The 15,316-nt window shown below is 42.3% G+C and overlaps 5 protein-coding genes across 9 annotated transcripts; 4 read left to right on the plus strand and 1 right to left on the minus strand.

Moving 5' to 3' along the window:
• Positions 1-327: 327 nt before the first annotated feature.
• Positions 328-1,110, plus strand: RB195_011855 (uncharacterized protein; the record flags this gene model as incomplete). Of its 2 annotated transcripts, XM_064193440.1 has the most annotated exons (6): positions 328-421; positions 481-497; positions 553-588; positions 666-785; positions 843-1,014; positions 1,073-1,110. In XM_064193440.1, 6 exons carry the CDS (start codon positions 328-330, stop codon positions 1,108-1,110), a joined length of 477 nt encoding a protein of 158 aa, XP_064051023.1. The 2 variants fall into 2 exon arrangements, with proteins under 2 accessions (XP_064051023.1, XP_064051022.1); XM_064193439.1 differs by having other exon boundaries at positions 481-568; positions 650-785.
• Positions 1,111-4,125: 3,015 nt separating this feature from the next.
• Positions 4,126-4,470, minus strand: RB195_011856 (uncharacterized protein; the record flags this gene model as incomplete). The annotated part of the gene is made up of 1 exon (XM_064193441.1): positions 4,126-4,470. One exon carries the CDS (start codon positions 4,468-4,470, stop codon positions 4,126-4,128), a length of 345 nt encoding a protein of 114 aa, XP_064051024.1.
• A 191-nt stretch (positions 4,471-4,661) lies between these two features.
• On the plus strand, positions 4,662-7,453 carry RB195_011857 (uncharacterized protein; the record flags this gene model as incomplete). Of its 3 annotated transcripts, XM_064193444.1 has the most annotated exons (4): positions 4,662-4,955; positions 5,016-6,169; positions 6,246-7,218; positions 7,301-7,453. In XM_064193444.1, 4 exons carry the CDS (start codon positions 4,662-4,664, stop codon positions 7,451-7,453), a joined length of 2,574 nt encoding a protein of 857 aa, XP_064051025.1. The 3 variants fall into 3 exon arrangements, with proteins under 3 accessions (XP_064051025.1, XP_064051026.1, XP_064051027.1); XM_064193442.1 differs by lacking the exons at positions 5,016-6,169; positions 6,246-7,218; positions 7,301-7,453 and having other exon boundaries at positions 4,662-4,991; XM_064193443.1 differs by lacking the exons at positions 4,662-4,955; positions 6,246-7,218; positions 7,301-7,453 and having other exon boundaries at positions 5,133-6,173.
• RB195_011858 (uncharacterized protein) lies at positions 6,304-7,332 on the plus strand (the record flags this gene model as incomplete). Its single annotated transcript, XM_064193445.1, has 1 exon — positions 6,304-7,332. One exon carries the CDS (start codon positions 6,304-6,306, stop codon positions 7,330-7,332), a length of 1,029 nt encoding a protein of 342 aa, XP_064051028.1.
• Positions 7,454-8,084: 631 nt separating the features above from the next.
• Positions 8,085-12,182, plus strand: RB195_011859 (uncharacterized protein; the record flags this gene model as incomplete). Of its 2 annotated transcripts, XM_064193446.1 has the most annotated exons (6): positions 8,085-8,202; positions 11,385-11,480; positions 11,546-11,658; positions 11,729-11,848; positions 11,905-12,076; positions 12,145-12,182. In XM_064193446.1, the coding sequence occupies 6 exons, from the start codon at positions 8,085-8,087 to the stop codon at positions 12,180-12,182; spliced, it is 657 nt and encodes a 218-aa protein (XP_064051029.1). The 2 variants fall into 2 exon arrangements, with proteins under 2 accessions (XP_064051029.1, XP_013294524.2); XM_013439070.2 differs by lacking the exon at positions 8,085-8,202 and having other exon boundaries at positions 11,387-11,480.
• Between the last annotated feature and the right edge of the window lie 3,134 nt (positions 12,183-15,316).

Below are 15,316 nucleotides of genomic sequence, written 5' to 3' on the forward strand. Positions count from 1 at the left end.
GCGTACTTTGCTAATATAATCTGCTCATAATCTGCATGGAATACTCCAAACTACATTTCTTTCCTAGTATTCTCTGAGTTTCCGATCATAGCAGTCTTTGTACTTGTCACTTTTTCTATTCTATACTCTCATTTTATTTCTTTCTAGATGGCTCTGCCGACTACTTTGCAGACTTTGTCCAGCCCCTCGTTGGAATACTTAAAACCTTAGTACAGATCACTTTCAATCGCACATTTGGTCGTCGTCAACATCTCCTTCGACGTGGTTCAGCCCTACCGCGTTATAAAATATATAACGTTTGGAACCTATGCACTGTACCTTTCAGTAATGATACGTCAAATCGCTCTCATTGTTTTGTTGTTCACTCAATCTTTGCTCGCTGCTGGATTCAAATATGACGATATTCCGGCTGAATATAGAGGTGGGTTATTGTACTTTAGTGTTTTAGATTAACAACTATTCCCACTTTTCAATCTTCAGAACTAATGCCTCCGGGAGTAAGATTCTTTCTGCAGAACCTTTCTGAAGCTGATAAGACTGCTTTGAAGGAAGTTTTCAAGGCTGGACCGTATAGGAACCCCTGAAGAGGTTGGGTGTAAAGAGCATCTTTCAATTTCTTGTTGATTCGTTTTGAAGGAACCGTCTATAGTTATATTGATATTAAGTCAATTGCTGCGCTCAAAATGAAGTCACCGGTACTTGGAGCGAAAGCCGAGATGCTTCACGCAGTTATAAAAAGCAAAATTGCGGCCCTCGGACCTGAGGCGAAAGCTTTCGCAAGGAAGGTTGGACTTTTTACACTTAGAGAAGTTTCGCGAGCATTGTTGAACCTTTTTTCACAGTCCATCGGAATTGCACGCGGCATTAAAGCGCGGTACTACACTGGCAATAAGCCAACCCTGGATGATCTCAAAGCAAGCGTGAGGGAGATTTTGATCTCGTACAAATCTTTGTCCGATGCTGCTAAAGCCGACTTTGGGAGCCAGTTTCCGTTTCTTGCCAACATTTACAGAAGTGAGCGTTCATTGTTGGTGCATAATTACGTAGATTTCAAAATCCCTTGTTTTTGCAGGCAACAAGACGGCAAAATTCGCTGGTTTTCAAAACTAGTCAGCGATTCTCTACGAAATGGACGTAGATTTTTCATTACTGTCAAGAACAATAAACAGTACTTTGCTATCCGTCGGTTGTCATAGCTTCTTTTCTATAAATATTTCCTAACAAACCTTTGACTATTTGCACAAGTAACTATTTTGTCGTCCACGAGCAATCAGATGGTGTGTATTCCTTCCACAAGAAAAAAAAAACCGAACAGAAGGCATCTGTAGTTAAAATAGCTGCATGGTCATTCGAAAAAATCAGCTCCGAGAATGATAATGAAGCAATAACTAAGAGAAACCTAAAATAATCTATCTTTGAAAATGAACAAGGTTACGTTGCGCGGTCATAAACGCAACAATATTTGTAAGTCCCGTTCCATTTACGGATATCTTTAGACCAGAAAATAATTTTTGTTCCTGAAAATGCTTTATTTTTTATTTTTATCCCAATGTCCAAGCCGTCATCGGCAAATATCGCTCAAATGTGGAACTGGACATTAATTAAATTTCTTGGTAGCGCTTATAATGTGTTAATCGATTCATATTTCACAAAAGACACTGTACATATCAGAACGCATTTGTGAACAAAACTGCCTGTGGAAGCGACCAAGTAGCTAACGTTATCATTTGAGGAATCAAATTCGAGAATTATAACATAACCATAAGTATGAGAAACAAAAAATGATCTATCTATGAAAATGAGCAACGTTACGTTTTCGGTCATAAATTCTAATGTCCAGATCGGCATCGACAAATCTCGCTTGACTTAAGGAAAAATTTCTCATCGTTTTTCTCGTGTGTTTGAACCTATGTTAAGTAGAGGATGCCCTGCTGCTTTTCCTATAAATAAATAAATAAATAAAGTGATGAAGATCGGAAACAACTAAAAACTAAAATAATGTAACTCTAAAATGACCCTCAAGAGGTTATAATCTCATGAAACGTTATCTTTGAGAGAACAAAAGACAAAAGTATATATTATCGCGACCATGTCACCAGACTTCGATTTTTGGAAAAAGGAGGTGTTGAGAATAAGAAGCTCATTTTCACTGATAAAACACCGGAAACAATTAATTTAGAACAACGATGAAGAGTTAAGTGGTTTACCATTGGTCGATTTCTTAGGAGTGTTCCAACCCATTCATTTCTTTACATAATGATAGACGATTATGAATCGGTATGAGAATCGACACATCAGTTAAAAGCATCACCACAGGAATCTGAGGTGGTACGGATTTCAGGTGGAGTATTCGTATACTGGATCGTAGATTATGGAGAGGTGGGTGACTCCGCCCATTTCTTTCTAATTGAAAAAAACGGCCCGAACGATACGGCTTCAAGCGAACGAGTGCGTCTTTTTTTATTTTCCAAAACGAGTTCGATTGGAGCTCATTTCCGCGTACATAATGATGGGGCGAATTGGATAAGTAGACTCAAGTGATTATGATACCGTGTCCTACGAGTCACACATCCTTTCGTCTATCCATATTGAGCGAATAATCATTGTCGTCTCACGCATCGCAGATCGACGAAGATATTTCAGCATTTCTGCGCTAATTCCGTCATCTCCACTAGAATTTCAAACCTTATTTTTCAGATACAGACCAGAACGTGGGACTCAGTCGGTGGTTCCTCGCTGACCGCGGTGTACGTTGGTCGTTGGACATGCTCGAATTAAGGGACTGATGGTTTGCAGGTTCAGCAAGGTTTTCCAAATAGGCAGAGTTGCTTCTGTGACCACCACTTCACTTCCAGTGTTGAGGAATGGAGAACATCTTTTCATCTTGGCGCTATACTGCTTTAGTAAAGCATAGGCTCTCCGTGGGTTCTTGTCCTTCCTCGCCTTTTCAAACTCTTTCGCTTATAACCTCCACTCGTTATCGCGGTCTTATTGCAGTTGTTGACGCAACTTTCTTCTCAGACACTTTTCCCGGTTGACTGTTATATACGTCACACGTTATATAGCTCGTAGGTTCCCAATGTGTACACTCAAATGCCTGATGCATTTAGTGAGACCAGAGCCACCACGTGCACACAGCCATCAGATTCGTATACGCAAAAAAATCATTCAGCTGAACAAATTTAAAAAAAGAGGTGAGCACCAGCCTGTATGTAGTTCTTTGACTTTGCCTATCGTTTGAATGCTTTCTGCAGGGTGATGAGAGAGGATGAAAGGTTTAATTATCTAAGTTCTGACGGAGGCAATAACGCCGAAATGTTAGCCGTTAATAAAGCCAATACTAATCATGGCTACAGCTCAGGCAAATTAATAAAAAAGATAAAACTCTATTGGCTTCTTTTTCTCTATGGCCGATTTGGTAGTACGTTACAGCAATGGACAAACAAGTGTTGAGTTCTAGTTTGTAATTTATTGGTAAGAGTTTCTCTTTCCATCTCTATGGTCAATGAATGGCTCGACATTGTCCAAAAGCAATCCTTCCTCTACTACCTACTCAATACTTTGGTGCCTGACCTGTTCATAAGGATACGGACTTACTGACCTGATACATGGGTTGTACATTGAATTTGACAATGATTGAATTATTGAGGTTCGTCGTATAGACTTCACATAAGTTTATGATCTTGCACAATTCTGAATTAGAGTCGAACGTTTTGGTACAGAATACTCGGCAGATGCGGTGCCATGCGACAGTGTCAGACGGCCACTTCATGTAAATCAAATCTTGTTGTGGTCATCTTCTGCACATCGAGCAATATTTTATTCATTTACGGAAAGTGGACCCGTATCTGATGCAGTGTAATGTTGCACGGCTCCCGGCTAGCTTCCCAGAAATACTCCAGTTTTTATCTCTATCCCTTCTTCATTTTAAGTGCCCTTGAAAGAATACTCTGGACAGTTCTTCTGCAAAAAAAGAGGCGCTGCAGTATTTCCCGAGGTAAGTGAATTTAGAATTTAGAAATTGACGCGTGATGCGTTTTGATGACAGCAGGGGAACCACAGATGTGACCGCTGTATACCACGTGATATAAAACCATTATAGGAAGATCCCACAGATCTCCCTCACTAGAGGGATCGCAGCCGGTTAGTCGCGAGGCTACGTGGCGCATCCCCGGGTGGCGGATATTGGGCTAATCGCGGACCAAAAGCGACCTTGCGCTCGCCCAGAGACGCAGGTGGATTCAGGGGATGGACTCCCTGTTTCTGCTGAGCCAGGACTGACTCATGACATCCTTGTATCCCGCACGTCGGTCCGGCCAAAAGCCTGCAATCAAGTGACTGCAACAAGTGAGGGAGGTGCAAAGGAGGCGGTTTGGAGTCGCCTCCAACAAATAAGCTCCACATGTCCACACCGGGAGAACGAAAGTTCTCCCAGAAACTTATGGGACTAGAGGCTTGCAACCTGCCCATGGGTTTTAAAAGTTTTAAGCAAAACACAGTAATAGAAAAGAGTCTCCTGATTCCGAAGGAAAGCCTGGTACGGTAGCGCCAGGTAGGACGGGGTTGCAGGAGTCATGTAGGCTACCAAAACGGAAAAGGACTAGGATGGCGATCTGTACTTATAACGTACGTTTGCATCGGAAGCGGCCATCGAAGATCTGATGATGCAAGCCAAGAAGATCAAGTACGACGTCATCGGACTGACCGAGACGAGACGACGTCACCCTCTCAACGCCGTATATGAAACTGGAGAAGAATTGTTCTTAGGAACATGCGACAGTAGAGGTGTTGGTGGAGTTGGCGTCCTCGTCAACACGAGTATGGCAAAGAACATCGACTCTTTTGAACAACTTACGACCCGAATCGGACGTCTGCGGATCAGAAAATACGGCTCAATACCAGCTTTGACTATCTTCGTCGCTTACGCTCCAACATCAAGCTACGAAGAAGAAGAAGTCGAAGCTTTCTATATGGACCTGGAGAAGTTCTAACAAGAAGATCATGCCTTCTACAAGGTCATAGTTGGCGATTTCAACGCTAAGGTTGGCCAAAGAAGAACGCCGGAGGAACTTCACATCGGGACCCACGGCCTACAATGGAATGACCAGGGAGAGAGGCTCTCCGAGTTCATCATGACGACTAAGACCATCCATGGGAACTCGCAATTTCAGAAGCCCTCTTCTTTACGCTGGACGTGGGAGTCACCCGGTGGAGGGTACCGTAATGAAATAGACCACATCATCGTCAAAAAAAGGTTCTGCCTGACGGACGTCGGTGTTGTACCAAAGTTCTATACGGGATCGGACCATCGCCTCCTCCAAGGAAGATTTTCCTTCACAAGGAGAGCAGAGAAAGCCGCCAAGTTCAGAGAGAGAAATCCCAGGACTACCATCAACTGGGATCTCTTCGCTACGCTAGCCGGCTTTTGGGAAGATTCCGCAATGCACAACATCGACGAGGAATACGACCGGCTTGTTGAACACCTTCACGACTGCGCGAAGAAGGCTGAGAGTTTTAAAACCACCAAAAGGCGCCTGTCTCTTCAAACTCTTGAGCTGATACGCCAGCGTGGAGCAGCACGAGCCGCAGGGAACCAAGAACTCACGTCCGAGCTCGCAAGGCCTTGCCGAGAGGCGATAAAGGAAGACCTTAAAGAGAGAAGAGCAGAAGTGCTGGCTGAAGCTGCAGAGGCGGGAAAAAGCATCCGCTATGCCCGTCGAGACTTCGCCAGTCGCAAGACGAGGATGACTGCTCTCCGGAACCCAAAGGGAACAGCCATTGCATCGAGAAGGGGGATGGAGAAAATCATCTACGACTTCTACTCTGATCTCTTCGACAGCCATGTCCACTTACCTCCTCACCATCTGAGGGAAGATGGACAAGTCATTCCAGAGGTTCTCCCGTCCGAAATACGACATGCTATCATGTCGGTAAGAAATCGTACGGCACCCGGTCCCGACAGAAAAAGACCAGAACACCTGAAGAGCCTTCCGCCAGTACTCATCAACACCCTGGCGAGGCTCTTTACACGTTATCTGTCGGAATGCAAGGTTCCTAAACAGTGGAAGACCAGCAAGACCGTGTTTTTCTATAAAAAGGGAGATCCACATGACATCGGCAACTATCGTCAATCCGCCTACTGTCCGTCATCTACAAGCTCTTTACAAGAGTAATCCTTAATAGGATTGAAAAAGTCTTGGATGAAGGACAGCCATGCGAGCAAGCAGGGTTTCGAAATGATTCAGCACGATTGACCACATTCACACTGTTTCGAAACTCATCGAGGTATCACGAGAGTACAAGATGCCGCTCTGTCTCACCTTCATCGACTTAAAGAAGGCTTTCGACTCGGTTGAGACGGAAGCGGTCGTGGAAGCCTTGGACAACCAAGGCGTCCCTACTCAGTATATAAAGGTACTTCGAGAGTTGTACAGTAGCTTCACGACCGGAATTTCGCCATTCTACAAGAACATCATCATTGACGTGAAGAGGGGGGTCCGACAAGGTGATACAATTTCACCCAAAATATTCACAGCCACCCTCGAGAACGCAATGCGAAAGTTGGAATGGGACGACATGGGAGTGAAGGTTGATGGTCGGCAGCTACACCATTTGCGCTTTGCTGATGACATCGTACTGGTAACACCTAGCATCAGCCAAGCGGAACGAATGCTGACCGAATTCGACGAAACATGTGGGTGCATCGGTCTTCAGCTGAACCTACAAAAGACAATGTTCATGCGGAACGGATGGGTCTCGGATGCCCCATTCACGCTCAACGGAACGAACATATCCGAATGCACCAGCTACGTTTATCTGGGTCGGGAACTGAATATGATGAACGACCTGACCCCCGAGCTGGGCAGGAGGAGACGAGCGGCTTGGGGAGCGTACAAGAGCATCGAGGATGTAGTGAAGAAGACCAGGAACACCCGGCTCCGTGCTCACCTCTTCAACACCACCGTACTTCCTGCTTTGACCTATGCTTCGGAAACCTGGGCATTTCGCAAGCAGGAAGAAAACGCGGTGAGCGTCATTGAACGCGCAATTGAGAGAGTGCTAGGAGTATCCCGTTTCACGCAAGTGAGGGACGGGATTCGAAGTTCCCTCCTACGTCAGCGATCGAAGATTAGAGACGCCGCCGCGTTTGCCAAGGAAAGTAAAATAAGGTGGGCCGGACACGTGATGCGCTTTGATGACAACCGTTGGACCAGAGCCGTGAGCGACTGGGTTCCCCGCGATATTAAGCGCACTACAGGAAGACCGCCGACCCGATGGTCAGATTCATTTTTCTTTCAAGGGCTTCACGAAGCCCTTGAAAGAAAAATATGATGCTCTTCGTGTCCCACGCGAAAGGAGGAACCACTGGGCTACTCTGGCACGTGATCGGGACAAATGGAAGAATTACTGGCGCCCGCTCGACCAGTTCGAAGATCAACGGGAGTCAAGGTGATCAAGGTGATAGGAAGATCACCGAGTCGATGACCAGATTTTGTAACAAAGTCCTTCAAATTCGTTGCTCTTCGAGACAAGAGAGCCTACGAATGGAAATGACTGAAGCCAGTTCGACAAAATTGACGAACGACGCTAGTACAAGTAGTGAGAGGTATCATTTTAGCGGTCACGGATGTCTCGGATTTCGCTGAAGGAAATGAACAAATCCGAATGCACCAGCTATATATTGTATCCCTAGGTCGGAAAATTAACATAAACAATAACCTGATCTTCCATGTGGGCAGAAGAAAAAGAGCTGCTTGGGAAGCATATCAGAAGATGGGTACTGCGAAAGCAGAAAGAAAATGATATGAGCGTCAGTGAACGCACATTTGAAAGTGATGCCGGAAGTATCCCGCTTCAAACATGCGAGAGGTGGGTTTCGAGATTCTCTCTCACTTCAGATTAGAGACCTCTCCGCGTTTGCCAAGGAAGGTAAAATAAGGTGGGCCGGTCACATGATGCGCTTTAACGAACGCCGCTGGACCAAAGGGGTGAGCGACGGGATTCTACGCGATATTCAACGCACCACAGGAAGTCCGCCAACTCGACGGACAGATTCTTCACGAAGTTCTTCAAAGAAAATTTCAATGTTCTTCGTGTACTACGTGAGAGAAGGAACCACTGGGCGACTCTGGGACGCGATTGCGACAAACGGAGAAATTACTGGCGCTCACCCAACCAGTCCGAAGAGCAACGCGAGTCAAGGTCAATCCTTTTCTTTCAAGATCATTAAAATCGTAGTTATATTGAGTGAATAAGTCTTTAAATGGACCACAGAATCGATACCTGGTGAGCGCGAAAGTATTGTGTACCTTTTTCTGAAGAAGGCGTGCTGCCATATTTTCAAATTTCTAAGAAAGTAGAACTCTATGGTGGTTTTTTTCAGGGGTGAGGAATCCCTTGTTTTGCTAACATACAGATTAGCACATAATTCAGCGCACTTTGCATGGGTTCATTCTGTTCGTGGCATGTGTTTATCATATCAAATTCCAAACAAATCAATCAGTCAACAGTGGTCGACCATGCTATCAAATTGCCCAATAGATTGCATGGATATTTCAAAGAACATGCCTAAAATCTGGAAGATCTATGCATAATCATTTTTCTTTCAATGGTATTGATTTTAAGAGAAATACAGGCTAACACAAAAAAAAAACACAAAAATCACCCAAAAGTAACAAATGAATGGGAATTTCTGTGTGTAATTCATGTCTTTTCTGTTGATGAATAACGGTAAATGTTTGTGAATATAAAATTGATAACGTTTTACCTTTCTCTACTTACTTTTGAAGCTCTGGAATCTTGTTAACGAGTTGAGTATGAGGTTTGCGGAACGATGTTGCTGAAATAGAAATCTTTTAAGTTTTCAACCACTGGTGGTCCCAAATTTCCGTCTGTGTCACGTGTCACGTCAACTAGGTCGTTGACTTTTCGGGGTTTTTCTATGCCCTGACTGGGGAACTATGAATTGGAACTGGGAAACCAAAAAAATTACTGAGACAAACTATTCACCGGCAGTTTTTCCCAAAATCTGTTTAGAGCACAGGTCGTTAAAAATAGGTGTTACTTAGAGGTTATTTTAGCGATTAGAGCTAGGCCCTGATTGGAAATTACTGCTGGACTGGATTTTAGTAGCTTGAAATAAATATAAATGACAGACTATAGAAAAGACAAAGAAAGACAAAAGTGGCTGCCATCGGTGAAGGAAGATTTGCACTATAAAGGGGTTAGAATATCTTTTTCAGAGGATCACTGGCTTTTTTGAAAACTAGCTGAGATAAAGTTGAGAAATTTAGTATTTTTCTCAACCAAGAAAGAAAGAAACTAAAATTGAATCGTGAAAGCGAAAATCTTCCTTAACTTCAAACCGAATTTTTCTCTATGAACTACGAGCTGAGTTATTGGACATTGTTTAAAGTCATACAGATTTTGACGCGTTGCCGAAAATCAGACATTTCGCACTTTTTCCCGTTGCGTGCTTACGGCAGCGCCGCGGAAAAATTCGATGCTTGATTTTGATAGCGCATCAAAGAAAACCCTTTCACTGCAAATTTTTGTCTCTTTGGATGTTGTGGTTCTCTCAAAAGCTAGCTGAGAAGAACTCAAAACTTTGAGGCAAAATTTAGAATTTTTCTCAACTATGTTTCAAAAGAAATAGGAAAGTTAGAAGCAAAAACTTTGCAGAAATATAGAAGAAATCTCTCTCTACAAAATATATTTAGCTATATTGCATGAAATTCACTTTGAGCGTCGATATTCAGAAGCTTCTGGAGACTACTTTGTACTAATTATATCCCTAATGGCGCCTGTAGATGTCTTTTTTGCCATCGAAATTGCTTTTTCGAGTGGTAATAATATCTTCGTCACTGTCGAATGAGGATTGTGAATCGAATTTTAACTCTCGTACACTAAATGCAAAAATCCCACTTTTGTTAGGGACTGACCCGTGACAGTCGCAGTAAAAACGATAACACATCACGATGCACCATCGACTGTTATAGTATAGTGTTATAGGATAAATATAATGGCCTCAATCGGCTTCTACCGACCCTGTGTACCGGATACTCTTTAATTCCATCTCTCATATGCAGAATTCTCTACTTTTTAGGTGAAATTTTTTAAAAACAACTCACTTAAAGGCAAGGCCGCAAGGCATCCTTCAAAACGCATTGTATAATTTACATTCTTCTTCTTGTAATCGTACTCAGGACCCCTCGTACTTATCCTGATCTGATCAGTAAAGTCATCATTTTCTATTCTGGAAAAAAAGAGAAATTAGAAACGAGGACTGAGAAGAACTATTGCAAAATTTTTGGAAGTTATGCAAGTCTGAAACGCCGTCAATGCTAAGGATGTCACCGTAGACCTGTGTAGAACCTCTTTTTTTCAGTGGATAGGAAGTTGTGTTGTGTCCTGAGGTACCGAAGGGGAAAACAAAACCTACTTAACACTTCAATTAATCACTAACCTCATATTCATGGCTTCAACACATCCTACAATAATAAAAAAAATTCATCGAATACTACAAAGGTGAAGAGTTGGCAAGAAAATAAATGCATTTCAAATTTTTGTAAAGAAAGTAAATAAAGAGTGCATTCAAGATTGACTGCAGCCAATGCTATTTAGCCAATAACAACGATAGTAAATGCGGGAAAAATGCGCATAAAAGTTGATGTCGAAGAACAATAGATTTTAACATGTCATCCAACTAGAGTAGATGATCGTTGTAACAATCATTAGTAAATCATGCATGTATTTTGTTTGTATTTTGCTAATATTGCACATGGTATTCTTTAAAGGCACGAATCTGAGGTGGTACGGATTTCAGGTGGAGTATTCGTATACGGGATCGTAGATTATGGAGAGGGAGGTGATTTCGTCCATTTCTTCCTAAATGCCGTAAAAACGGTTCCGGAAGATGCGGTGCATGCACAAGGCTGGCGTGCTCCAATCGAACTCATTGTAGAAAATAGCGCGCTGGAATGCTCGAAGAGGCATATTCAGGGCGTCTTTTTTTCTACGGCAATTAGAAAGAAATAGGCGGAATCACCCTTTTCTAAATAATCTACGATCCCGTATACGAATACTCCACCTGAAATCCGTACCACCTCAGATTCGTGGGGCGATGCCTTTAAACTACGTTTACTTTGCACTATTCTCTGCGTTTCCAACAATAACGGACTTTGCACTTCTCATTCTTTCTATGCTTTCATTTCATTTTTTTTCTAGAGGGCTCTGCTCATCTTTCTGCACCGTAGGTCCAGCCCCTCGCCGATATAGTTAAAATCCTACCACAAATCATCTTCAACTGCACGTTTCGTCCTCCTTACCAACTCTTTCGATGTGGTTCAGACATAGCTTCTGAAATTAAGCGGTGTTCCTCTTAGAAATGGTCCTTCAAATCTTCGTTGTTGTTTTTTTGTTCACTCAGTTTTTGCTTGCTCCTGCATTCAAATTGGAGGATATTCTGACAGACCCTAAAGGTGGGTTACTGAGATCCGATATTTTACCTTCATTGCTATTCCCACATTTTTCACACACATTTCAGAACTGCCTCCGGAATTCAGAGACTTTCTGTCGAACCTTACTGAGGCCGATGAGACTCTTTTGGAAGACTTCGCCAATGCTGGACTAAGTAACAGCGATGAAGATGTAGTGAACGTTAGAAACAACTTTTATTTAGTTGTTGATCCATTTTGAAGGAATCATCCGCAGTGAGATCCATGTTTAGGCTATTGCTGCACTCAAAAAGAAGTCACCGGAACTAGGAGCGAAAGTCGAGAAGCTTAGGAGTATTTCAAAAGGCAAAATTGCGGCCCTCGGACCTGAGGCGAGAGGTTTCGCCGAAAAGGTTGAAAGTTCCGTAGTCGAAGAACTTCCGAGAAATTATCGAAACTTCATTAACAGGCCGAAGAAATCGGACGTGAATTTATGGCGCGGTTCTTCACCGACAATAAACCAACCCTTAATGACCTGATAGCAAAAGCTGGTGAGATTTTGAAACTGTACAAAGCTTTATCCGATGATGCTAAGGCCGAGTACGGGAAGCAGTTTCCGCTTCTCTCCGAAGTTTGGTCAAGTGAGCGTCGATTTTTTGCGCATTAAGAGTCTTTAGTCCGTAGCTTTCAAAGCCGCTTATTTTTGAAGGTGAGGAGACGGCAAAACTCATTAGTGGCAGAAACTAGTCCAGAGATTTGCGGCGAAACGAGTGTAGATTTTTCATCGTTGTTGAGAACGATACGCCGTACATTGGTATCCTTCAGTTGTCATCATTTCACTCCAATAAATACTTTCTAAGAAGCTATTGACTAGCTACTGGATAACTAATCATTTTGATATATGCCAGCGATGAGATGGCCTGTTGTCCTTCCAGAAGAAAAAAAAACCGATGGGGCTAGACATTTATGGAATTTTTTGGTAGCACTTATAATGCGTTAATCAACTTATACTCCATGAAAGACACTGAATATAAGAGAACACATTTGCAAAGCGCAACAATATTTAAAAAGATCGTTCCACCCACGGATATATTTAGACCAGAAAACAAATTTTGTTTCTGAAGCTGCTTTCTTTTTGTTTTACTTTCCATTGTGTAAGCAGCCGAAATCGAGGAATTTAGCTCTATTTAAGGGAATCTTTTTTATCGCATTGTTTGTGCATTTGACCTTATATTCAGGAGAGGATGACCTTCTGTGCTTCCTAACAAATAGTGTATTGAAGATCGGAAACAACTAACAACTAAAATAATGTAACTCCAAAATGATCCTCAAGGTATTATAGCCTTACAAAACGTTATCTTTGAGAGAACAAAAGACAAAAATCTATATTATCAGGACTATGTGACCAGATTTCCAACACTAGGAAATGGAGGTGTTGAGAATAAGTTGAACGGCTGAATTCCACTGGTAAAACAACAACAGAAGCAATCGAGATCAGAAGAATGATGAAAAATTAGAGGCATCACTCCCCGAATCTGAGGTGGTACGGATTTCAGGTGGAGTATTCTTATAAGGGATAGTAGATTGCGGAGAAGAGGGTGATTCCGTCCATTTCTTCCCAGTTGTCGTAGAAAATGGCCCGGAAGATGCGGAGCCGCACAAGGCTGGCGCGCTCCAGTCGAAACTCCGTGTAGAAAATAGTGCGCCAGAACACCTGCAGCCATATCTTTCGGGCCGTTTTTACGGCAATTAGGAAGAAACGGACGGAGTCACCCTCCGCTCCATAATCTACTATCTCGTGTACGAATACTCCACCTGAAATCCGTACCACAACAGACTCGTGGGGTGATGCCTTTAAGTGTTTACCATTGGTTGATCTCTTAGAGATGCATCAACGCATTCGATTTTGTTTCAAAATGATTGTTTGAATGATGATGAGACGTTTCAAAATTCAGAATGGAGGATTATAAACCAGTATACGGATCGATGTATCAGGTCAGTCTTCTTGACCTCCCGTAAAAATGTGTCACAAACTTTCATCAAACTCGAAGCGATGAAGGAATTGCTCAGTTATAGGGGGTGTCGGGGGATCTACCGCGCAAATGCGGAGGGAACCTCACCATTGCGCTGCAGCCACCTTCTCCTTCCATTACACCTCTGCCTTCTCCCACAGATATCTGTACTAACGCGACTTCAACTTAGAATCTCAAAAGTTTTTAGACCCGAAAAGGAAAATGCAGAGCAGACCCCTTAGCAATGCAATGCAACCAATCTCCTCCCCTATTTCTCCTCTCCTCCACTCTCGCCCACACATACGCTCTACGCTAACTAGCAATGTGACTTCAAATCAGAATCTTAAACGTTTATTGGCCTGAACATGACCTTGTAATGAAATGGCAGGAGGAAAGTGACGATCAATACCGGTCTTTGCCACAGCTGAAGCAGATCAATAGAAAAATCACAATCTATTGGCATTTCATTTTCCGCTACAGCCCATTTCCTAGTACGTTATGTTACAAGTTGTAAAAGTGTTCGTTTCTCATTTAGAGTGGTAAGGATCTCTGCATCTGTAAGGTCAATGGCTGGACATTGGCCAAAACGAACTATCAGTGTAAAAAAAAAACCAAGTACACTTTTTCATAAAGCACATATTTCTTTGTCGAATAACTTGAAACGCATTACCGAAACGAATTTTGTTTTTGACGCAACAATTCACTGTAAAGGAAAAACCCCAGGACTTCTGGGCCAACCCAATAGAAGAACTGCGCGTCATCTAATGGAAAAACATTTTGCAGCCGTTGAGAGAGTTGCCAAAATGTTGCAATATTAACATATAATGCAATATTTAACATAACAAATTATTTTCTGAACAGTATACTGTACCCTTCTTCTTCAGCTCTTTAACAGGAACAATATTTTTGTATTACATTTTTAAAAAATCCTGTTCCTGGTGAACTGAGTACGAAAAGGTGCCTACCAGAAAATACTATGCATGAACATTGAAAAACCGACGGTGAGTGACGGTGCAGCACCGTCGGCCACCGTCGCTTGCTCGCAACTTGTCCTAAAATAGAAATTTAAACACAATTTATGCATCGTTAGATTCTTCCCTCTGAGATCTATCCAGAGCTCCCATATCGTTGAGAAAGGAACAAACAAACAAACACGTCAACAAAGTGACGCCAAATATGCGCCGAAAAGCAACAATTGGAACCTAACATAGCCTAAGGTTATAGTTGAAAAAGTGTTCAGAGACCCAAACTTCCACATTTGGTCATAACATCAAGAAATTCTTAGAGTAAAACACACGAAATTGTTGGTTTGTTATTTAAAAAAAATAAACATTTGTGCGATTTTGTCCATTGTGTGAAATTGCGGTTCGTTCTTACTTTGAACCTTAGTAGCAAGGACAGAAGTTATCAAAGTAGCCAAAAAGTTGCTATTAAGAGCCCACGTATGTATGAATTTTGTGAGATTTTTATTGTATCTGTACAGACGAACTTCGTTCGTACACTAGAACAACGCAAAGTTGGGAAATTCCACTTTCCGTCTTTTTCCTTTCATGACTTCTCTACTTTGCATCTCCGTTAATCTCCAGAACAGAGTTGTTATTAAAAAAATCCAACCAGATCTCTTAAAACACATGATATAGTTTAGTTTGTAATGTTTGTTTTTCTCTGAACAGATTTTCTCGCTTCCTTATAGAACTGCATTTTTATGACTTTCCATAATAGGGAAGATTATGAAGCTTTCAGCCAGATTTTATGCAGATATTTGAACACTATGCTTCTTATTTCACAAAAAATTAAGCTCGCCACAGCATTTCGAGTCGACTGATATTGTTCTCAAAGCTATTCGAGATCTTTTTTCATCAGACTCCG

This window comes from Necator americanus, chromosome III (assembly GCF_031761385.1).
Source record: "Necator americanus strain Aroian chromosome III, whole genome shotgun sequence".
Classification (NCBI taxonomy): domain Eukaryota; kingdom Metazoa; phylum Nematoda; class Chromadorea; order Rhabditida; family Ancylostomatidae; genus Necator; species Necator americanus.